The sequence below is a fragment of the Rana temporaria genome, chromosome 9, assembly GCF_905171775.1.
Source record: "Rana temporaria chromosome 9, aRanTem1.1, whole genome shotgun sequence".
NCBI lineage: Eukaryota > Metazoa > Chordata > Amphibia > Anura > Ranidae > Rana > Rana temporaria.
Genome location: NC_053497.1, coordinates 16,663,527 through 16,685,649, shown reverse-complemented (window position 1 = coordinate 16,685,649; position 22,123 = coordinate 16,663,527). Strand labels below are relative to the sequence as shown.

Sequence of the window (22,123 nt, the reverse complement as noted above, 5' to 3'; positions counted from 1 at the left end):
CTGTTTATTGTGAAAATGACAGTTGCAGTTTGGGAGTTAAACACAGGGGGCGCTGTAGGAGTTAGGGTTCACCTAGTGTGTGTTTACAACTGTAGGGGGGTGTGGCTGTAGGACTGACATCATCGATCGAGTCTCCCAAATAAAAGGGATCACACGATCGATGCGCCACCATAGTGAAGCACGGGGAAGCCGTGTTTACATACGGCTCTCCCCGTTCTTCAGCTCCGGAGAGCGATCGCTCCAGGGCGGCTATAAACGAATAGCCGCGCCGTCGTCCCGGATCGCTCCCCGAGGCTTACCGACCGCCGCATGTACGGGGGGGGGGGGGTCCCGATCGGACCCCCGACCCACGTCAAGCAGAGGACGTATAGGTACGTGCATGTGCCTGTCCGTGCCATTCTGCTGACGTATATTTACATGAGGAGGTCGGCAAGTGGTTAATACATTCGATGCATTAAAGGGGTTACAGGAGAGTCAGGACGCCCACTAACACACAGCTCCTTTCTCTATCTGCAACGTAGAGAGCGTCCTGACTCTCCTGTAGTCCAGGGGAGGGGGCGAGCACGACACTCCACACCAGGGAGAGAGCCTTGCATTACTGTGTGGAGTTACAGACAGAAGAACAGGAAGTGAGGATTTCTCAGAAGAAATAAGGACATTTAAAAGCACTTACCTGAACCCGATCTTTCCAGCGACGGGGACAAGCACACCAGCCAGTGTCTCGGGTCCTGATTGGGTAAATTGATAGCAGCGCTGCCATTCGCTTCTGCTGCTGTCAATCAAATCCAATGATGCGGGAGCCAGGGGGCGGGGCCAAGTCCTGCTGTCTGTGTCAATGGACGCAGCAGCCGGACACGGGAGCGAACCCGCACGAGTGCCCAGAGGGAGAGCGTCTCTCCAACAGGACACACCAGAAGAGGAGCCACGAGCGCCGCTGAGGGACCCCAGATAAGGAGGATCAGGACCCCTTTGTGCAAAACCAACTGTACAGAGGAGACAAGTATGACATGTTTGTTTGTTTTGTTTTTAAAACAACCTTTAGTTATCCTTTAACCACTTAAGACCCTGACATTTAGGCAGGTAAAGGACCTGGCCAGATTTTGCGATTCGGCACAATTTTGGGACCATTGTCATTTTCACAGCAAAAAATGCTATAAAATGCATTGTTTACTGTGAAAATGACAATTGCAGTTTGGGAGTTAACCACTAGGGGGCGCTGAAGGGGTTAAGTGTGACCTCGTCTGTGTTTCTAACTGTAGGGGGGCAGGGCAGGACGTGTGACATCATTGATTGTGTTTCCCTATAACAGGGAACACACGATCGATGACGGCGCCACAGTAAAGAACGGGGAAGCTGTGTTTACACACACCTCTCCCCGTTCTTCAGCTCCGGGGACCGATCGCGGGACTCCAGCAGCGATCGGGTCCGCGGGTCCCGGAGCTTCGGACCGCGCCGCGGGCACGCGCCCCACGGCTGGGCACTTAAAGAGGACATACGGGTACGAGCTTGTGCCCAGCCGTGCCATTCTGCCGACGTATATCTGCAGGAGGCGGTCCTTAAGTGGTTAAGTTCTGAATGAACACAGTGAGTGATCGATACAGATCACTCGTGTCCTTTCAGGAAAGGAAGGACCTGGTAATGTGACATATTTAAAGGACCCTTCCCCCACTTACCATCCTGAAGGATCCTATTGTGTCCTTGCAGCTTCCGGTGAAAAAGGAGAGGAGGAATGCCAGCAGAACGGTGGATGGGGGAAGGGGACACACAGAAGGGCCCTGGGCAGCAGTGGGAAACTTATGGTGCAACAAGAAGGGCGATTGGTATGGCAGGGGGGCGAATAATGGAACTGATCCCCTGTATGGGTCTCTCTGCGGCAAGTGAAAGCCGGCTGGAGGTTGAGCAGGAGATGCAAGCTTTCAGCTGCTGCAGAGAGAGCCATACAGGGGATCGGGTTCCAGTAATTGCCCATCCTTCCCATCCCCCGCTGTGCTGATCACTCTCTCCCAGCCCACATCTGATTCACCCAGCTGCCTGGGACTTGAACAGGAGGCCTGGTCCCCTTACCCACGGCCCTGCCACCAAGGCACACCATAGTGTAAAATTATTTTAGCCTGTCAGCAATCACACAATCTTATAGCGAATCCATACATTTCCCTAACAATGGAAAGGACCTTAAAATTGTATGTAGCAAAAACCATAGCCTGTTATCATTATAGGGGGTATTACATGCCACTTGGCTGCAGGAAGGAAATTCGCTGGACTCCCCCATCAACACAGACAGTGCTGGGGGGGGGGGGTGATCCCTCCTGCTGATGTCTTCCCCCCCACTGGGGGAACACAATGGGCTAGATTCAGGTAGGGGGACGTAAGTTTGTGCGGGCGTAGCGTATGTTATTTACGCTACGCCGCCGCAATTTAGAGAGGCAAGTGCAGTATTCACAAAGCACTTGCTCCGTAAGTTGCGGCGGCATAGCGTAAATCTGCTGGCGTAAGCGCGCAGCATTCAAATCGTCAAGAGGTGGGCGTGTTTTATGTAAATAAAACATGACCCCACGTAAATGACGTTTCTCACGAATGCCGCATGCGCCGTCCGTGAACGTATCCCGGTGCGCATGCTCCTAATCACGTCGCAAATAGTCAATGCTTTCGACGTGAACGTAATTTACGCAAAGCCCTATTCGCGAACGACTTACGCAAAATTCTACGCTGTCCCGACGTCCATACTTAACATTGGCTATGCCTCATATAGCAGGGGTAACGTTACGCCGGAAAAAGCCTTACGCAAACGACGTAAAAAAAAATCCGCCGGGCGCACGTACGTACGTTTCTGAATCGGCGTATCCAGCTCATTTGCATATTATACGCTGAAATTGACGGAAGCGCCACCTAGCGGTCAGCGTAAATATGCAACTAAGATACGACGGCGTAAGAGACTTACGCCAGTCGGATCTTAGCCTAATTTTGGCGTATCTAGCTTTCTGAATACAGAAAGAAGATACGCCGGCGCAGCTTTGAATTTACGCGGCGTATCTATAGATACGCCGACGTAAATTCTTGCTGAATCTAGCCCAATGATTATTGCTAGCGTCTATTGTGGCCGCTAGTGATAATCACATGTAAAGTACAGCAGGCTGGTTGTACCCAAGTCGATCAATCAATCAACTTGTATACATTCAGCCTGCCCACACATTGTTCAAATCTTGGCCGGTTTCTACTGAACTGCCCGGGATTTGAACCGTCTATGGCGAGCTTAACCACTTCCAGACCTGCGCACGACGATGTACGTCCTTTTTTTAAAAATTTATATCTCGGTAACGGCAGCAGCTGCTGCCACAACCGAGGTATCGATCTTTAGTGTGCGCGGTCTGGTAAACGATAACGGCGGTCTCCGCGGCGGATTCGCCGCGAGATCGCCGTTATCGGTGGCGGGAGAGGGCCCCCCCTCCCGCCGCTCTCCCGCGCCCTCCGCCGCTTATCGGAGCCGTCGGTAGCGGCGGAGGAGATCGGGACCGTTCGGCATCTGAGCGGGGACGAGACTGAAGGAAAAATCTCCTTCGCCCGTTCCCATAGCTCTGCTGGGCGGAAGTGACGTCAAAACGTCAGTCCCGCCCAGCCTCTTAAAGAGACAATTTTTTTTTTTTGTCATTTGAAAAAATGACAGTTTCAATTTTTTTTTTTCTTGCATTTTAGTCTAATTATGAGATCTGAGGTCTTTTTGACTCCAGATCTCATATTTAAGAGGACCTGTCATGCTTTTTTCTATTACAAGGGATGTTTACATTCCTTATAATAGGAATAAAAGTGATCATTTTTTTTTTCAGTGTAAAAAGTAATAAAATAAATAAGAAAACAAAAAAAAAAAATTTTTAAAGCGCCCCGTCCCGACGACCTCGCGCGCAGAAGCGAACGCATACGCGAGTAGCGCCCGCATATGAAAACGGTGTTCAAATCACACAAGTGAGGTATCGCCGCGATCGTTAGAGCGAGAGCAATAATTCTAGCCCTAGAGCTACTCTGTAGCTCAAAAAATGCAACCTGTAGAATTTTTTTAAACATCGCCTATCGAGATTTTTAAGGGTAAAAGTTTGACGCCATGCCACGAGCGGGCGCAATTTTTAAGCGTGACATGTTGGGTATCATTTTACTCGGCGTAACATTATCCTTCACAATATATAAAAAAATTGGGCCAAATGTATTGTTGTCTTATTTTTTTATTCAAAAAAGTGAATTTTTTCCAAAAAAAGTGCGCTTGTAAGACCGCTGCGCAAATACGGTGTGACAAAAAGTATTGGAATGACCACTATTTTATTCTCTAGGGTGTTAGAAAAAAAATATACAATGTTTGGGGGTTTTAAGTAATTTTCTAGCAGAAAAAACTGTTTTAGTCTTGCAAACACCAAATCTGAAAAACACCTAAGGTCTGGAAGTGGTTAAGGGGATAGAATAGAAGTGATGATGCTGCCTGCATTAAGGCCACTTTATCTATAAGCCAAGATATGTGACACTCTAATTCCCCTCTATGGACAGAGGTTAAGCCAATTACTCCAGGCTTGCGATGTCTGAATAATACTGTACATTGATGAGCTTAAAGTCTAAGGCCCAGATTCACGTACCTGGGCGTATCTTTGTTCCGGCGTAGCGTATCCTATTTACGCTACGCCCGCCGCAACTTAGACAGGCAAGTGCAGTATTCACAAAGCACTTGCTCCGTAAGTTACGGCGGCGTAGCGTAAATGGGCCGGCGTAAGCCCGCGTAATTCAAAGTAGGCTGGTAGGGGGCGTGTTGTATGGAAATGAATCGTGACCCCACGTAAATGACGCGCCTAACGAACGGCGCATGCGCGCGCATGCTCAGTATCACGTCAAATTTTTTCCCTAAATTACGCCGGCTCAATGCTTAGTCAACGTGAACGTAACCTACGCCCATCCTCATTCACGTACGACTTACGCAAACGACGTAAAATACGACGCTGTTCCGACGTCCATACCTTAACGTGACTTACTCCTGCTTTATGAGGGGTAAAGTTACGCTGGTCGTACGCCTTAAGTAAACAGCGTATTTTAATATGCCGTGCGCAAGTATGTTTGTGAATCGGCGTATCTAGCTCATTTGCATATTCAACGCGGAAATATACGGAAGCGCCCCTAGCAGCCAGCGTAAATATGCACCCCAAGATACAACGGCGTAGGAAACTTACGCTGCTCGCATCTTGGCAACAGTGAGGCGTATCTGATTCTATGAATCAGTCGCAAAGATATGACGGCGCACATTTGGACTTACGACGACGACGTACGTGGAGATACGCCGTCGTAAGTCCTTTGTGAATCTGGGCCCATATGTTTTTTTACCATAATGCAGTGCCTTGCATCAAAGCGGAACTTTACCAATAACAACAAATAAATATCAGTCTTTAGCAAGAACATTCCACATTAATAATTACGCCACCAAAAGTGTGTGCTGTAAATTGCCTCCAGCATTGCTCCCGTTTCTTCTTGCTGGAGGGCGTATGGCAGAGCCATATTGTATGTGTGTACAGACAGGGCAAAGACACTGCGGAGCAACTATCATCTGACGTCACCACGCCCCAGCTGATCGGCTGAAGCCGTAGCTGGAAGTTTTTTATCCTGCTTTTTAAACTTTTCTGCTTTTACAAGCTTTTAATTGATGTCAGTTAAACCTGCTTTTTCAATAAAGTTTTTTTTTTTGGAATACCCAAATAATACTGCACCGTTAAGCTTTTTTTGCTCTTCATCTAAATATATCTGCATACCACGCCACCTCATTGGAAGCTGAGATTGCTTGGAATAGGATCCAGCATAGCCCCTGGAAGTTTGATGAAAGACAGACACGCTTGTACACCAGAGCGTAGCCATAGAGGATCCCCTTGAGTGACCCCTGGTTTCTGATGAGCCCATAAGACCTCCATAATAGAGGTCCACCAAATCTGGTAAGCGGCTTCTCTGTCTGAATATATACCAACAGCTGAAAATCCTATGGATATTTTTGTTTGATGAATATATCTTTTGATTGCATCTAATACATATCATCTGCAGTGGACACTTTTTTTGTATTATCCTCACTTGCATTTTTTCACCTGGGTGATACACCTTATTGTTATATGTACTTTGTTGTTATTCTTATAGGACACTTTGTTTGGTTCTATCTTTATTTAATATTTATTTTGGTTGCGCATTTTTTACCTATTTTTGACATGTTTGTTTAGCTGTGTATTCCAGCTTTTTTTGTATTTTTGCAGCACCAGTCAGTTTCAATTTTTTTTTGAAACAACGCTTTTTCCTCTCGTTAGGTTGGAAACGTTTATCAGCACAATTAGTGTGTGGGATGGTACACATGGTTTGTTTTCTTTCATTAACCCACTAGACTGCGCTTGAAAATTTTGCAGCACAGGCTGCACTGATTACTGTCTTGGGGGGAAGCGCAGATTGCCCACGCTTTACATCACAGATCTATTGTTCCCAGTGATCGGGAACAATGGGGGTTAGTCAGCCAGAAGAGCTTACTGAGGAGGAACAGGAAGTGAGAAATTCAGACAAAGAAAAAAACCATTTAGAAGGGAAATCGAAGGAAAAGGTAAGTGAACCAACAATGCAGTAGCTTAAGGGAACCTATTTAGAAAATAAAAAAACAAACCTTTACAACCCCTTTACTGTACGTAAAGGGGTTGTAAAGGTTTGTTTTTTAATTTCTATTTTCTAGCTCAATTAATTTTACACACTTATAATAAAAAAATAAAACACACAAAACAAGCTGGTAATGTGCAGAAACATCATAAAAAATAAAACGGTCTAAGAAAAGCTTTCACATGCTTACTTTGAGGCTGCACTATTCTGATCTTCATCAGAAGACGAGGACGGGGAGGAATCCTGGCCAGATGAAGGAGAAGGCTTCAAAGTCAAGTGATTGGGGAACTTGGCAGCAGTCGTGTCATATGGCATGGCCCAGTTTGAGAATGGTCCCGCTTTCAGGAAGTGGTCATCGTGAAAGTGAGATAGGTCGCCCATCGGGTGAGGAGGAAATACAAATCCAGAGTTGGGTCCTGGAGGAAACGGGTGATGCTGATAGGGAAGCTTTGGTGGCATATGATGGCCAAACTGTAAAATAATAATAATAAAAAAAAATTATTCCTAAATCAATGTAAACTTTGTCTCAGAAGAATAAAGTTTATGAACCCTCCACCTGATTTGTACAGTCCTATAAGGTGCATCTGTTTTAGGCTAGCCCTATGTCCAACCTCTCCAAATGCCTATAACCACTTACCATTTCAAAAATATCGGAAGACCCAAACTTTTTTTGTAATTTTGGATAGAATTGGGGAAGGTCAAAACCGCTCATATGGGAGACTTCCCTTCACTTCCCATCCTGTAATCAGGGGTCATAAACTGGCGGCCCCCCCAGCTGTTGTGAAACTACAAGTCCCATGAGGCATTGCAAGGCTGTCAAAGTCACAAGCATGACTTCCATAGCCCGAGGCATGATGGGACTTGTAGTTTCGCAACAGCTGGGAGGCCGAAAGTTTGAGACACCTGCTGTAGATGCAACAGAAAGTGAAAGGATATCTTACCAATGTGAGGAAAATCCACTCTGGTTGGTTATCAGAGGGTGCAAACTTCCTCACTGCAAGATTTCCCATCTATTCCTGTTCTTGTTGAAAATCAAACTGGATTTCCCCTCGCTCTAATACCTGATGGCATTGGTGATCGGGACAAATGGAGAACGTGAATCTCCCTAAGTGGTATGCAGCCTGCATTTAAAACCTGACAGTGGATCTAAACCCTCACAAATCCATCCTAACTAAATCTATAGATGTTCAGGCCGGCAGTGGGCTTGATTAGAAATTCAAACTGTAATTTTAAATGTACCTGTATTTTTACAGGTACAGGGACATGAGAGTGGTCAGGTCAGAAGGGACACGAGAGTGGTCAGGTCAGAAGGGACACGAGAGTGGTCAGGTTTAGAAGGGACACGAGAGTGGTCAGGTCAGAAGGGACACGAGAGTGGTCAGGTTTAGAAGGGACACGAGACTGGTCAGATCAGAAGGGACACGAGAGTGGTCAGGTCAGAAGGGACACGAGAGTGGTCAGGTTTAGAAGGGACACGAGAGTGGTCAGGTCAGAAGGGACACGAGAGTGGTCAGGTTTAGAAGGGACACGAGAGTGGTCAGGTTTAGAAGGGACACGAGACTGGTCAGATCAGAAGGGACACGAGAGTGGTCAGGTTTAGAAGGGACACGAGAGTGGTCAGGTTTAGAAGGGACACGAGAGTGGTCAGGTCAGAAGGGACACGAGAGTGGTCAGGTTTAGAAGGGACACGAGACTGGTCAGATCAGAAGGGACACGAGAGTGGTCAGGTTTAGAAGGGACACGAGAGTGGTCAGGTTTAGAAGGGACACGAGAGTGGTCAGGTTTAGAAGGGACACGAGAGTGGTCAGATCAGAAGGGACACGAGAGTGGTCAGGTCAGAAGGGACACAAGACTGGTCAGGTCAGAAGAAACACGAGAGTGGTCAGGTCAGAAGGGACACGAGACTGGTCAGGTCAGAAGAAACATGAGACTGGTCAGGTCAGAAGGGACACGAGAGTGGTCAGGTCAGAAGGGACACGAGACTGGTCAGATCAGAAGGGACACGAGAGTGGTCAGGTTTAGAAGGGACACGAGAGTGGTCAGGTTTAGAAGGGACACGAGAGTGGTCAGGTCAGAAGGGACACGAGACTGGTCAGATCAGAAGGGACACGAGAGTGGTCAGGTTTAGAAGGGACACGAGAGTGGTCAGGTTTAGAAGGGACACGAGAGTGGTCAGGTTTAGAAGGGACACGAGAGTAGTCAGATCAGAAGGGACACGAGAGTGGTCAGGTCAGAAGGGACACGAGAGTGGTCAGGTCAGAAGAAACACGAGAGTGGTCAGGTCAGAAGAAACACGAGACTGGTCAGGTCAGAAGGGACACGAGAGTGGTCAGGATTTGAAGGGACACGAGACTGGTCAGGTCAGAAGGGACACAAGACTGGTCAGGTCAGAAGGGACACGAGAGTGGTCAGGTCAGAAGGGACACGAGAGTGGTCAGGTTTAGAAGGGACACGAGAGTGGTCAGGTCAGAAGGGACACGAGAGTGGTCAGGTTTAGAAGGGACACGAGAGTGGTCAGGTCAGAAGGGACACGAGAGTGGTCAGGTCAGAAGGGACACGAGAGTGGTCAGGTCAGAAGGGACACGAGAGTGGTCAGGTCAGATGTGACACGAGAGTGGTCAGGTCAGAAGGGACACGAGAGTGGTCAGGTCAGAAGGGACACGAGAGTGGTCAGGTCAGAAGGGACACGAGACTGGTCAGGTCAGAAGGGACACGAGACTGGTCAGGTCAGAAGGGACACGAGAGTGGTCAGGTTTAGAAGGGACACGAGAGTGGTCAGGTCAGAAGGGACACGAGAGTGGTCAGGTTTAGAAGGGACACGAGAGACACGGCATAATTTTACGCCGGAAAAAGCCTTGTAAACGGCGTATCTGTACTGCGACGGCCGGGCGTACGTTCGTGAATAGGCGTATCTAGCTGATTTACATATTTCTAGGCGTAAATCAGCGTACACGCCCCTATCGGCCAGCGTAAATATGCAGTTAAGCTACGACGGCGTAGGAGACTTAGGCCTCATTCACACTTGGCGGACTCCGTCGCTACGGCTCCTGCTCCCGTCGGCTCGGCGGGAGATCAGTCCGCAGATCTCCGCTGAGCCAACGGATGACAAGCTCCTCTCTGCTCACTGAGCGGGGAGAGGCTTGTCGGGCACCGCTGTGTCCTATGGAGTGATCTGATGAAAACGGTCCGTTTTCATCAGATCTTACCCGTTCCGATCCGCATGGACGGATGGGGACGTGGCCCCCATACGTCTATTTTTAGCGGGTCGGATGTCAGCGGACATGTCTCCGCTGACATCCGACGCTTCATAGCGATGCATGGAGCGGCCGTTCAGGTCCGTGACAGACGGACCCGAACGGCCTTAAGTGTGAATGAGGCCTAACGCTGGTCGTATCTTAGACAAATTCTGGCGTATCTGATTCCTTGAATCAGGTGCCAAGGTACGACGCCTCACACTCAGAGATCTCCGCCCTGCAACGGTATGGAGACGGGTGGGGGCCAACCGGTGGCTCCGGTAAGTGGCGGAGGGCATTGGAGAGTGGAATCGGTGGCAGAGACCACCCGCTGAATACCGGGATTATGGTAGCTAGCTGCTGCCACAACACCGATACCCCTCTTCAAACAGCCGACGTATAATGACGTTGGGCGGTCCGGTTAAAGATAAACAGTGGAATATCACTTCACACCAGAATGACGGATATCAAAAATCAAATGTAAAACCTCTTCAAATGTTTTAAGAGCACTTTACATACTTGATCAGCAGCTATGACAAAACTTACTGGTGTGGGTTAAAGAGTGAAAAGTACATTTTACCGCCATAAGCAAATATACACTTATATGGCGGCCCCATTTATTCATGTATGAGTCATAGTAGCTTCCAGCAGTCAAGGCATACAGTAAACATAGGACAGATAATGTATTTGCAGGAATTAGCAGTTACAAATAGAAAAAGCAATTAAACAAACAATCCTTTATAACAAAAAATAAAATAAAAAAATACAAACAAACGCAGTCACCACATGTAAGGAGTTACAATACATTACATCATTTTTCATAGGTTTAGATACATTTTATGCATAACTCACCATGGGCTTCCCCACAGGCATCCCTCCCATATGATTATGATGAATAGGTGGAACTCCAAATTGATTGTGAGGGTATCCCGCAACTATAAAGGAAAACATTTCATACATTATTATTATTGCTGCCGGGTATCCTCAGTCTTATAGTCAGCATTATTTAAAGCAATATTAAAGCCTTGTTTTTTTTAATAAATACTTATCTGCTCTGTGTAGTGGTTTTGCACAGAGCAGCCTGAATCTTCCTCTTCTCAGGTCCCCCCACCGGCGCTCCTGGCTCCACCTCCTGCCGGGAGCCCCCACAGCATGCAGCTTGCTTTCGGGGCACCCAAGCAGGCGCACTCCCAAGCCACGGAGAGCTGCGGCTCGGCGCCCCCTCGTCTCCTGATTGGCTCACTGGCTGAGACTGGCACCACCATTCCAACTTAGGGAAACTGCCAGTGGAGCCTTGCGGCTTCACTGCCGGTTTCCGACTGAGCATGTGCAGTAAATGTACGGTGCGCAGTCGGCAAATCGTTAGGATTATCAGAGTACCGCTGTCTGGATTGATTATTCTACACAAATATAAGATGAAAACAATCAGCGCCAAAAACAGATAGTAGGTACTGTGCCACTATTAGACCCCTTTCACACGATCGGACCGTCCAGGTCCGCCTGTCAGTTTTGACGACGGACCTGAACGGCCGCTCTATGCAGTCCTATGGAAAGTCGGATGTCAGCGGAGACATGTCCACTGACATCCGACCCAATCTGATCTGCCAAAATGGGACGGGACGGATGGCGATACGTCCCCATCAGTCCATGGCGGATCGGATCAGGTGAGATCTGATGAAACCGGACATGCTGTCCGTTTTCATCAGATCTCCTCATAGGAGACAGCGGCGCTGCACAAGCCCCTCCCCACTCAGTGAGCAGAGAGGGACCTGTCATCCACCGGCTCAGCGGAGATCTGCGGAGAGATCACCCGCTGAGCCGGCGGACTCCGTAGCGGCCGAGTCCGCCTGTGTGGAAGAGGCCTTACTGTATTAATAACCTATTATAAACGTGCACAGCTGCTAAACATTGTAAGTGATACACCACACTGGTTGAAAAATTGAAATAAATAAATGTAGCACTATGTATTTAAACCTATTAATAATAAACTAATGGTGCATATATTTATGATTTTTAGATATATGCACTTTTAGTTTATTATTAATAGGTTTACCGTATGTTCCGGCGTATAAGACGACCCCCTAATTTTCCAGGAAAAATTTTGGTTTTGGGATATACTCGCCATATAAGACTACCCCCTTCTTACTAGTCTTTCTGGAAGCTGAGGGGTAGCCAGAACCGCTGACAGAAACAGGCTTTTTCAAATCTCACTGTGCCATTACATTACATGCCCCTCACTGTGCCATTACATTACATGCCCCCACTGTGCCATCACTTGCCCCCACTGTACCATCACTTGCCCCCACTGTGCCATCACTTGCCCCCACTGTACCATCACTTGCCCCCACTGTGCCATCACTTGCCCCTCACTGTGCCATCACTTGCCCCCTCTCTGTGCCATCACCTGCCCCTCACTGTGCCATCACTTGCCCCCTCTCTGTGCCATCACTTGCCCCTCTCTGTGCCATCACTTGCCCCTCTCTGTGCCATCACTTGCCCCTCTCTGTGCCATCACTTGCCCCCTCTCTGTGCCATCACTTGCCCCCTCTCTGTGCCATAACTTGCCCCTCTCTGTGCCTGAATTTGCCCCCACTGTGCCTGAACTTGCCCCCCAGTGCAATCACTGCAAACAGTGCCATCACTCACTTTTTTTCTGAATAGACTTCAGGCGGTGCGGTGACAATTTCCCAGCAGCGCCTCTGTTCTGTGTTCCGCCTATCAGGGACGTCTTCTCATCTCGTCCGAGGATGAGAAGGCATCTGTGATAGGAGGAACACAGAACAGAGGCGCTGCTGGGAAGATTTGTGTTCCGCCTATCACAGAACACTCTGAGGAGAAGGAGCGTCTTTTAAATCATTGACGCTCGCAGCACGGAGACCGTCCCCGGCGTATAAGACGACCCCCGACTTTGGATGCATTTTTTTGCATCCAGAAAGTCGTCTTATACGCCAGAAAATACGGTATATACATAGCGCTACAATTATCTATTCTACACAAATGCATTCATGCTGACCCCATCCAGTGACTGCCCCCCCCCCCCCCCCCCTTTGGTGCGCTTCACCAAAAAAGCCTCGACAGCAAAAATCCTTGCGATCGAGCCTTCGTTAATGAAATGCGTTGAGGGGGCGGTCCTTGGGCGGGAAAAAAATGGATACTTTTGTATCACTAACAGCAAAATAAAGAGCTTTAGAGGAAAAAGAGAATTTTGCGATTGACTAAATATACCTTGATGATAAGCGCAGAGAAATTCTATGAGGAGCCGCCACCTCGAACGTTCACAAGATACAGCGATCGAGGCGGCGCAGGTCCTTGAGCGGTGCTACAAGTCTAAGAACTACAAAGCCAGGTATATTCTGATCACATACTCACCAACAAAAGGTGACGGGTTCATTTGGGGTGGACGCTGTCTGGTTGCAACAGAGTAATATTCCACAGCTTTTTTGAATCGTTCAATCTTATCCTCTGTCCTGGACTGGGAAACAAATCACCGTTTTAAAACATTCAAATCTTTAAAATGAATAAGACACTTGGTGAAAAAAAAAAACACGTAAAAACGCTCACCTGAGAGTGTCTGAATATATCCTTCCCCACCGTGTCCAAATTAGAAGCATCTTTGATTGTTGCCACATACTCAGAGACGGCTTTTATCACTACATCACAAGGCGGGAGGACAAGCTGGTGGGCACGGACCTGGAAGAAGCAGAGAACAGGTTTGCATGAATGTCAGGCTCTTCTGAACAGCCAAAGTTCTGACGTGTGTGTGTAGCTTGCTTGTTCCTTATGTGCAAGTGTATGGCCCCGTACTCACGACCAAACATGTCTGCTGAAACTGGTCCGCAGACCAGTTTCAGCAGACATGTTTGGCCGTGTGTTGGCCCGGGCGGATCGGACAGGTTTCCAGCAGACAACTGTTTCCTGGACTTGCTTTAAAACAGTCCGCTGGAATCCTGCCCGCTCGGACATGTTCGGTCGTCTGTACAGACCTACCGTACATGTCCTGCCGCCCGCCATCCCTCGCATGCGTCGAATGACTTTGACGCATGCGTTGAAGCATTTTAAAGGCAGGCCGCCCACCTCGCCTCGTCATTGTCGCGGCGACACCGCGGACACGCCCCGCGTATTGTTTACGCGCGGACCTCTGTTCGATGGTGTGTACAGCCATCGAACAGAAGTCCCCAGGCAGACATGTCCGATGAAAACGGTCCGCGGACCGGTTTCATCGGACATGTATGCTCGTGAGTACTCGGCCTATGACTGCAGTAAGGACAATGTTGCAAAACAATAAAAAAAACAATAATAATTATTTCTCCACAATGCCTATAGCTACTGAGGTGAATGCTTTACTGCTTGTTCACAGTATGTAAATACTTTAGTGCAGGGCTCAAAATTTCAAGTCCTGAGCTACTAGCCAGGCCTCAAGAGTTACTCGCCACCAGTTGCCCCACCTAATTCATACACTGCCCTGCGCCTAATTGCACCTGTAAACACGCCCTCGTAGATTATCTTATAGAATGACACTGTTAAATGTTTTATGCAGAATCAAGTTACACAATCAAATATTACCCAACCTGTGGCCCTCCAGCTGCTGTGAAACTACAAGTCCAATGATGCACTGCAAGACCTCCACGTTGCCACTGTAGTGACATGGGCCCGGATTCAGATAAATATTCCTATCTATCGGCTGGCGTAGCGTATCTCATATACACTACGCCGCCGTAACTTAGGGCGCAAGTTCCGTATTCAGAAAGAACTTGCGCCCTAAGTTACGGCGGCGTAGTGTAAATGTGTCGGCGTAAGCCCGCCTAATTCAAATTTGGCTGGTAGTGGGCGTGTTTTATGTTAAACTATCATGACCCCACGTAAATGACGCTTGCGCGCGCATGCTCAGTATCACGTCGAATTTTCAAAATAAATTACGCCCGCTCAATGCCTAGATGACGTGAACGTAACTTACGTCCAGCCCCATTCACAGACGACTTACGCAAACGACGTAAAATCTGACGCTGTTCGTACATTTCCGACGTCCATACCTTACCCATGCTTTATGAGGGGTAACTTTACGCCGGAAAAAGCCTTACTTAAACTACGTAAAAAAAAAATGCGCCGGGCGGACGTACGTTTCTGAATCGGCGTATCTACCTAATTTGCATATTCAACGTGGAAATCTACGGAAGCGCCACCTAGCGGCCAGCGTAAATATGCAGCCTAAGATACGACGGTGTAAGACACTTACGCCGGCCGTATCTTAGTAAAATTCTGGCGTATCTTGCTTTCTGAATACAGAAAGAAGATACGCCGGCGCTTCGTAGAACTTATACGGCGTATCAATAGATACGCCGACGTAAAGGGTATCTGAATCCGGGCCATGGAGTTCAGCAGAGGGAACCAGTGAGAGCTGCAGGGGACCCAGGAGGTCAAACCTTTCAGAAGTATAAAATCCCAGCAGGTGCCTTAAAAGCTTTACTGTAAACACAGGATTAACCACTTTGGCGCCGTAAGATTTAAACCACCCCTCCCCACACCCCCATTATGACCAGACTATTTTTTTGCTTTTTCGGCCCTGCGCTACTTTAACTGCTTGCCAACCAGCCGCCGTCATATTGCGGAAAGTCGGCTCTCCTGCACAAACCGCCGTAGGTGTATGTCAGTCTTTGCATAGGAGATAGCGTAAGTGTATATTGATTGGTTTGTACCGAAGTCATAGCGCCTACAAACAAATGGGATATATACTGGAATAAAAAAAAATTCATACTACTAATGGCGGCAATCGGCGACTCGTAATGGGACTGCGATAGTGCGGCAGACAATATGACACTAACTAACGCCGGGAGGAACTAACTTCCACTGACATCACCAGTGACACTAATACAGTGATAATACTATACACTGTCACTGTCAGGGCTCGACAAATCCCGGTCGCCAGGTAGCCATGGCGACTAGAAATAGGGTCCTGGCGACTTGGCTTGGAAGGGGGGCAAAATTATATTATATATTATATAATTATAAAATTATATTATGAAAAATAATGTTACGCCGAGTAAATTGATACCCAACATGTCACGCTTCAAAATTGCGTCCGCTCGTGGAATGCCGACAAACTTTTACCCTTTAAAATCTTCATAGGCAACGTTTAAAAAAATCTACAGGTTGCATGTTTTGAGTTACAGAGGAGGTCTAGTGCTAGAATTATTGCTCTCGCTCTACCAATCGCAGCGATACTTCACATGTGTGGTTTGAACACCGTTTACATATGCGGGCGCTGCTCACGCATGTGTTCGCTTCTGCGCGCAAGCTCGTCGGGACGGGGTGCGTTTTCTGGCTCCTAACTTTTTTAGCTGGCTCCTAGATTCCAAGCAAATTTGTCAAACCCTGGCTCAGTGTACATTTTAATAAAGACTGGCTGCAGGCAGGCTGGATTTTATTGTATGTCTTCTACAATTAAGAGCCAATTTTGTCTGTATTTTGGTTTAAGTTCCACTTTAACGGCTTTAACACAAGTTGCGGCCTCAATTACTGGCGGGCGCGGGCCCACCACGATCCGTGCGATCGGCCGGTAATTGAGGCCGCGGCTTTGCGGCCTAAGCTTCCTTCTGTGAAGGCGGCAAAGCCGCGGCCTCAATTACTGGCGGGCGCCAGGTCACAGTATCTTGTCGCAATTGCGACCGGGCGCCCGGATTTTGTCGAGCCCTGCACTGAGCGGGAGTGACGTCATTCTGGCACGTTGCAGGATGACTGAACTCCTGTGCATACGCCAGAGTTACACCAACCTGTGCCAGCCAATCAAGGTGGCTGGCGTCTGGAAGAGAAGAAGTTGTTTGCACCAATGGTCTGATGCCCTCAAGGTCCCTCGTTGATGCGAAGGTAAATATCATGGACTTTAGTTCCGATTTAAATACATATAGGATAGATAACATTTAGTCTTCGGTTATTTCTTTCTCATCTAAGTATAATGTATATACACCAAGCCAATCTGAGACTTTTCAGGTTAGAGCCCTTTCACACTGGGGCGGAAGTGATGCTAGTTAGGTGCCGCTATACGGGCGGGAGCGGGGAGCATTTTACCCACTAGAAGGGGTAAAAAGCGCCCGTGTAGCGTCACTGCTGAAGCACTTTGCAGGTGCGTTTCGGCAGCGCTGCCCATTCATTTCAATGGGCAGGGGTGGTGGAGGAGCGGGCTCTCACACTGGGGCTGTAGGGAAGGTTTTTTTCAGGTGTTTTTCAGGTGCATAGCAACTGTTAATTCAAAATAGAAAATTCAAAATAATACTCTACAATAATAATAATAATAATCTCTAACAATACAACACGACAATATATATGTGTGTATGCATATATATATATATATCCTTTTTTCTCTCCTTATTATATCCTCTTAGGTCGTTTCTGTAATGTATTGAACTTATATAAATTGATTTAAAAATGATCACCTTCAACGATGCAAGAGGATGATCTGGTCCCAGCAAACTCCAATGAAATGCAGCTAAATCTTCGTCAGGAAGAATATGATTCCCTAAAGCAAGATTAGATCACCAATTTACTAATATTAAATAGGCAGTTTTTTTTTGTTACAGTGCAACAAACATCAACATTTATTAGTGGCCAATATACAGGAAAAAATAAAAAACAAAGCTTCATGCACCTCTGCCGTCAGTGAAGGGACACTCACCTACCTCTCTCTGTGTCACCTTCCTCACCTACCTCTCTCTGTGTCACCTTCCTCACCTACCTCTCTCTGTGTCACCTTCCTCACCTACCTCTCTCTGTGTCACCTTCCTCACCTACCTCTCTCTGTGTCACCTTCCTCACCTACCTCTCTCTGTGTCACCTTCCTCACCTACCTCTCTCTGTGTCACCTTCCTCACCTACCTCTCTCTGTGTCACCTTCCTCACCTACCTCTCTCTGTGTCACCTTCCTCACCTACCTCTCTCTGTGTCACCTACCTCTCTCTGTGTCACCTTCCTCACCTACCTCTCTCTGTGTCACCTACCTCTCTCTGTGTCACGTTCCTCACCTACCCCTCTCTGTGTCACCTTCCTCTCTGAAGTGGGCGTGAGCCATGCAAATGATGGGCCGAGCGGCAGACAGATACGTATCACGAACTGCGCATGCGCCGAGACGTTGAACATATCCCCGTGCGCACACTCACAACCACGTCGGAACAACTGCCTAAACTACCCCGGATCACTGTGTACGGCATGAACGTAACCTACGCCCAGCCAGACACACGTCCAACGTAAAATACGCCGGCTTGTGTTCCCTGGTGCACACCTTTGCATGTCTTCTTCTGGGTTGCACCTCTGTTATGGGGCATAACTTTACGCCGGACGTACAACTTACGCGCACATTGCGTAGCCTGCGTCGGGCGCACGTACGTTCGTGAATCGCCGTATTTCCCTCATTTGCATGGCTAATCAATGGGTGCGCCACCATGCGTCCAGCTTAAATGTGCGCCCATCCTACGCTGGCGTAGGCAAGTTACGTCGGCGGGGTGAAGCCTATTTTTAGGGGCATCTTAGTTTGTGGGTCTGGCGCACAGAAACGACGGCGCACATTTGCACTTACGTCGGCGTAACTTGTTATACGTCGGCGTAAGTGCTTTGTGAATCCAGGCCATAGTCTTTACCACCAGTGGTTATGACTAAGGCCTTATAGGCTGAAACGCGTCAACTGACTTCATCAACGTTTGTCCACTGTGGCTTTTCAATAAACTGGATGATTGTGCCTCTAAAACAGTGGAAATACCAGATAAGGGCAGAGCCAGACCTAATCCTAACGGGAGGCATTGCAGGACCACCCTACACAATAGCAGGATTTGGGAGCCCATCTCATTGTCCTTCCCCCAACCTCTCTACCTGCGTAATGCCATGGCCTGCTGAGGGTAACCAGGACTTTAACCTTTGTATGGGGGGCTGCAGACGGCATGCGTTTCCACTGCTGAGGGAAAAATGTAACTGCAAATAAAGGTTTTTCATTCTAGTGCTGTATCACTGACTGGCTGTCACCTTACCCAAGAGAGCAGCAAAGATGGGGAAATTGCTCATCTTCAGGCCAAGCTGCTTAGCGACTTCCTGCATCAGAAATTGGTTGGTGGTCAGATTCTTCCCATTCCAGCTGAGCTTGAGAGCATGAGAGCTGTAGTAAGATGGGATGTTACACAAAGCATATTCAGAGTCGTGGGCAATGAGGCCATGAAATCCGTTCTCCCGGAAAAAAGAAACCACTTCCAGGTGATGATCCTCCAAACTCTGAAACACCTGAGAAAAAAAAAAAAAGAACAGGAAAGGTCACAAGGTTTATAAAACACTCTGAGCTAATTGTTGTAACAGAATATAAAACCGAGCATTAAAAGGAAAAGATTTTTTTTTAAATATCAGCAATGTTTGTATCAAGAGTAATACGCCATGAAAATCTTGGAGGACGTAGTACAAGTTGAAGGGTCTTTGTCAACAGGCTTTGGTCGACTTAAAGCGGAGTTCCAACCACAATTAGCATTTTTTAAATGTATGTCCTTTCATCCTGCGTTTTTATAATATAAATCCGGTCACTTACTATTTTACAATCCGCCGCCGCTCCACATAGATATTCAAAAAAGATAGTTTATAAAACTATGTCTACACCGTTGTCATTTTGCTTGTGGGCATTGTGAAGCCCACAAGCACTTATTTCCTGGAAGTCTTGGATAGGAAGTGATAATTGGACAGCGCACTGCATCCTGGTAAATGATGACACACATTTCCCAGGAGCATTAGAGGGAGATGATGTCAGAATCCTAGGTGATTCCATAGGCAGATTTTGTGGGACCGCATAGCAACAGGCATTTCCAGATGAGTAAAAAAAAAAAAATTTTTTTTTCATTTTTAGGTCTAATGAGCACAATAATGAAAAAACAAATTTGGGATGGAAACTCCACTTTAAGAATTGCTTCTCTTTCCATGCAAGTAAAGGGGGACAAAAAAGCAGCAAAGCTTAGGAGGTCAAATATACCCGGCAACGAATTCTGAAGGATCTCAGAAGTATCTCTAAAATTAAGGCTGCCTGTGCCTGAAATCACTCGACTTTTTTTGCCCATCAACAAAAGATCTTAAGTGTTACTAAACCCAGGACCCTGCATTCACTAGATCTGGTCTCCCCCAGGACACAGAACATGGAAATGCAATTACTTTAGTAAATATAAACGGCTAAATACCTTTTCTCATCAGAAGTATATAGCAGTCTTGTGACTTCTATCTGTGTCTGGTTAACCACTTAAGGACCGCCTCCTGCACATATACATCGGCAGAATGGCACGGTTGGGCACAAGCACGTACAGGTGCGCGCTGTACTAGTACCCAGCTGTGGGTCGCAGGCGCGCTCCCGCGACCCAGTCCGAAGTTCCGTGACCATGAAAAACCAGCGGACCCGATCGCCGCTGGAGTCCCGCGATCGCTCCCCGGAGATGAAGAACGGGGAGAGCCGTATGTAAACACGGCTTCCCCATTCTTCACTGTGGCAGCATCATTGATCATGTGATCTCTTTTATAGGGGGACACAATCAATGACTTCACACCTACAGCCACACCCCCCTACAGTTGTAAACACACTTGAGGGAACACATAACCCCATCAGCGCCCCCTGTGTTTAACTCACAAACTGCAACTGTCATTTTCACAATAAACAATGCATTTTAAATGCATTTTTTGCTGTGAAAATGACAATGGTCCCAAAAATGTGTCAAAATTGTCCGAAGTGTCCGCCATAATGTCGCGTTCATGAAAATAATCGCTGATCGCCGCCATTAGTAGTAAAAAAAAAAAATTAATAAAAATGCAATAAAACTATCCCCTATTTTGTAAACGCTATAAATTTTGCGCAAACCAACCGATAAACGCTTATTGCGATTTTTTTTTTACCAAAAATATGTAGAAGAATACGTATCGGCCTAAACTGAGGGGAAAAAAAAATATTTTTTTTATATATTTTTGGGAATATTTATTATAGCAAAAAGTAAAAAATATTGCATTTTTTTAAAAATTGTCGCTCTATTTTTGTTTATAGCGCAAAAACTAAAAACCGCAGAGGTGATCAAATACCACCAAAAGAAAGCTCTATTTGTGGGAAAAAAAGGATGCCAATTTTGTTTTGGGAGCCACGTCGCACGACCGCGCAATTGTCAGTTAAAGTGACGCAGTGCCGAAGCGCAAAAAGTGCTCTGGTCTTTGGGCAGCAATATGGTCCGGGGGTTAAGTGGTTAAAATGATATCTTACATATTTAAAGAGGAAGTAAACCCTCTAATACATTTCTTAAAAAAAAAAAAACTGCAAGAGAAAAGGATAATGAGCTAGTATGCATAGCATACAAGATTGAAGCCCCCCAAGTGACTCTCGTTCCTCTCCTCCACCATGATACCCGAGTGACTTCTGGGTATCGCGGCTCCCGCGCTGTGATTGGCTGGAGCCGCAATGACATCACTCCCGCGCATGGGAGCCGTCAGTGACGGCACGGCACGATCGCCTTCACTAATGGTACGCTCAGTTGTCTATGGCGCGCATGCGCCGCAGACATCGGTGCAGTCTTTCCAGCAAATATCTCCTAAACTGTGTAGGTTTAGGAGATATTTGTTGCATCTACAGGTGAGCCTTAATCTAGGCTTACCTGTAGGTAAAAGTGGTCTGTAAAGCCTCGTACACACGATAGGTTAACCAGAGGACAACGGTCTCTGAAGGACCGTTGTCCTAGGTTAACCGATGAATCTGACTGATGGTCCGTCACGCCCACACACCATCGGTTAAATAACCGATCGGGTCAGAGCGCGGTGACGTAAAACACAACGACGTGCTGAAAAAACAAAGTTCAATGCTTCCAAGCATGCGTCGACTTGATTCTGAGCATGCGCGGGTTTTTAACCGATGGTCGTGCCTACTAACGATCGGTTTTGACCTATCGGTTAGGAAGCCATAGGTTAATTTTAAAGCAAGTTGGATTTTTTTTAACCTAAGGTTAAATAACCTATGGGGCCCACACACGATCGGTTTTGACCGATGAAAACGGTCCTTCAGACCGTTGTCCTCTGGTTAACCTACCGTGTGTACGAGGCTTAAGGCCCCATTCACACCTGAGCGTTTTGTCGCCTGAAGCGCGACGCTCCAAAGCGCTAGAGGGGAAAAAATACATTATTCTCTATGGAGATGGTTCACCTGACGCCTCGCGCGAATTGGGCGTTTTTGAGCGTTTGTATTTCCCATAGAAAGTAATGGAAACGCTCGATTC

General features: G+C 47.3%; 1 protein-coding gene across 2 annotated transcripts in view; it reads right to left on the bottom strand.

The window, feature by feature from the left end:
- The window catches only part of FAM120C (family with sequence similarity 120C), a 74,612-nt gene that overhangs the window by 31,128 nt on the left and 21,361 nt on the right, over window positions 1-22,123 (bottom strand). For both annotated transcript variants that reach the window (XM_040322869.1, XM_040322868.1), the window contains exons 2-7: window positions 18,884-19,130; window positions 17,303-17,385; window positions 13,437-13,565; window positions 13,245-13,347; window positions 10,728-10,810; window positions 6,833-7,113 (exon numbers count right to left, since the gene is read on the bottom strand). In XM_040322869.1, the coding sequence (XP_040178803.1) occupies window positions 6,833-7,113; window positions 10,728-10,810; window positions 13,245-13,347; window positions 13,437-13,565; window positions 17,303-17,385; window positions 18,884-19,130 (926 nt within the window). The remainder of the gene's footprint in view (window positions 1-6,832; window positions 7,114-10,727; window positions 10,811-13,244; window positions 13,348-13,436; window positions 13,566-17,302; window positions 17,386-18,883; window positions 19,131-22,123) is intronic.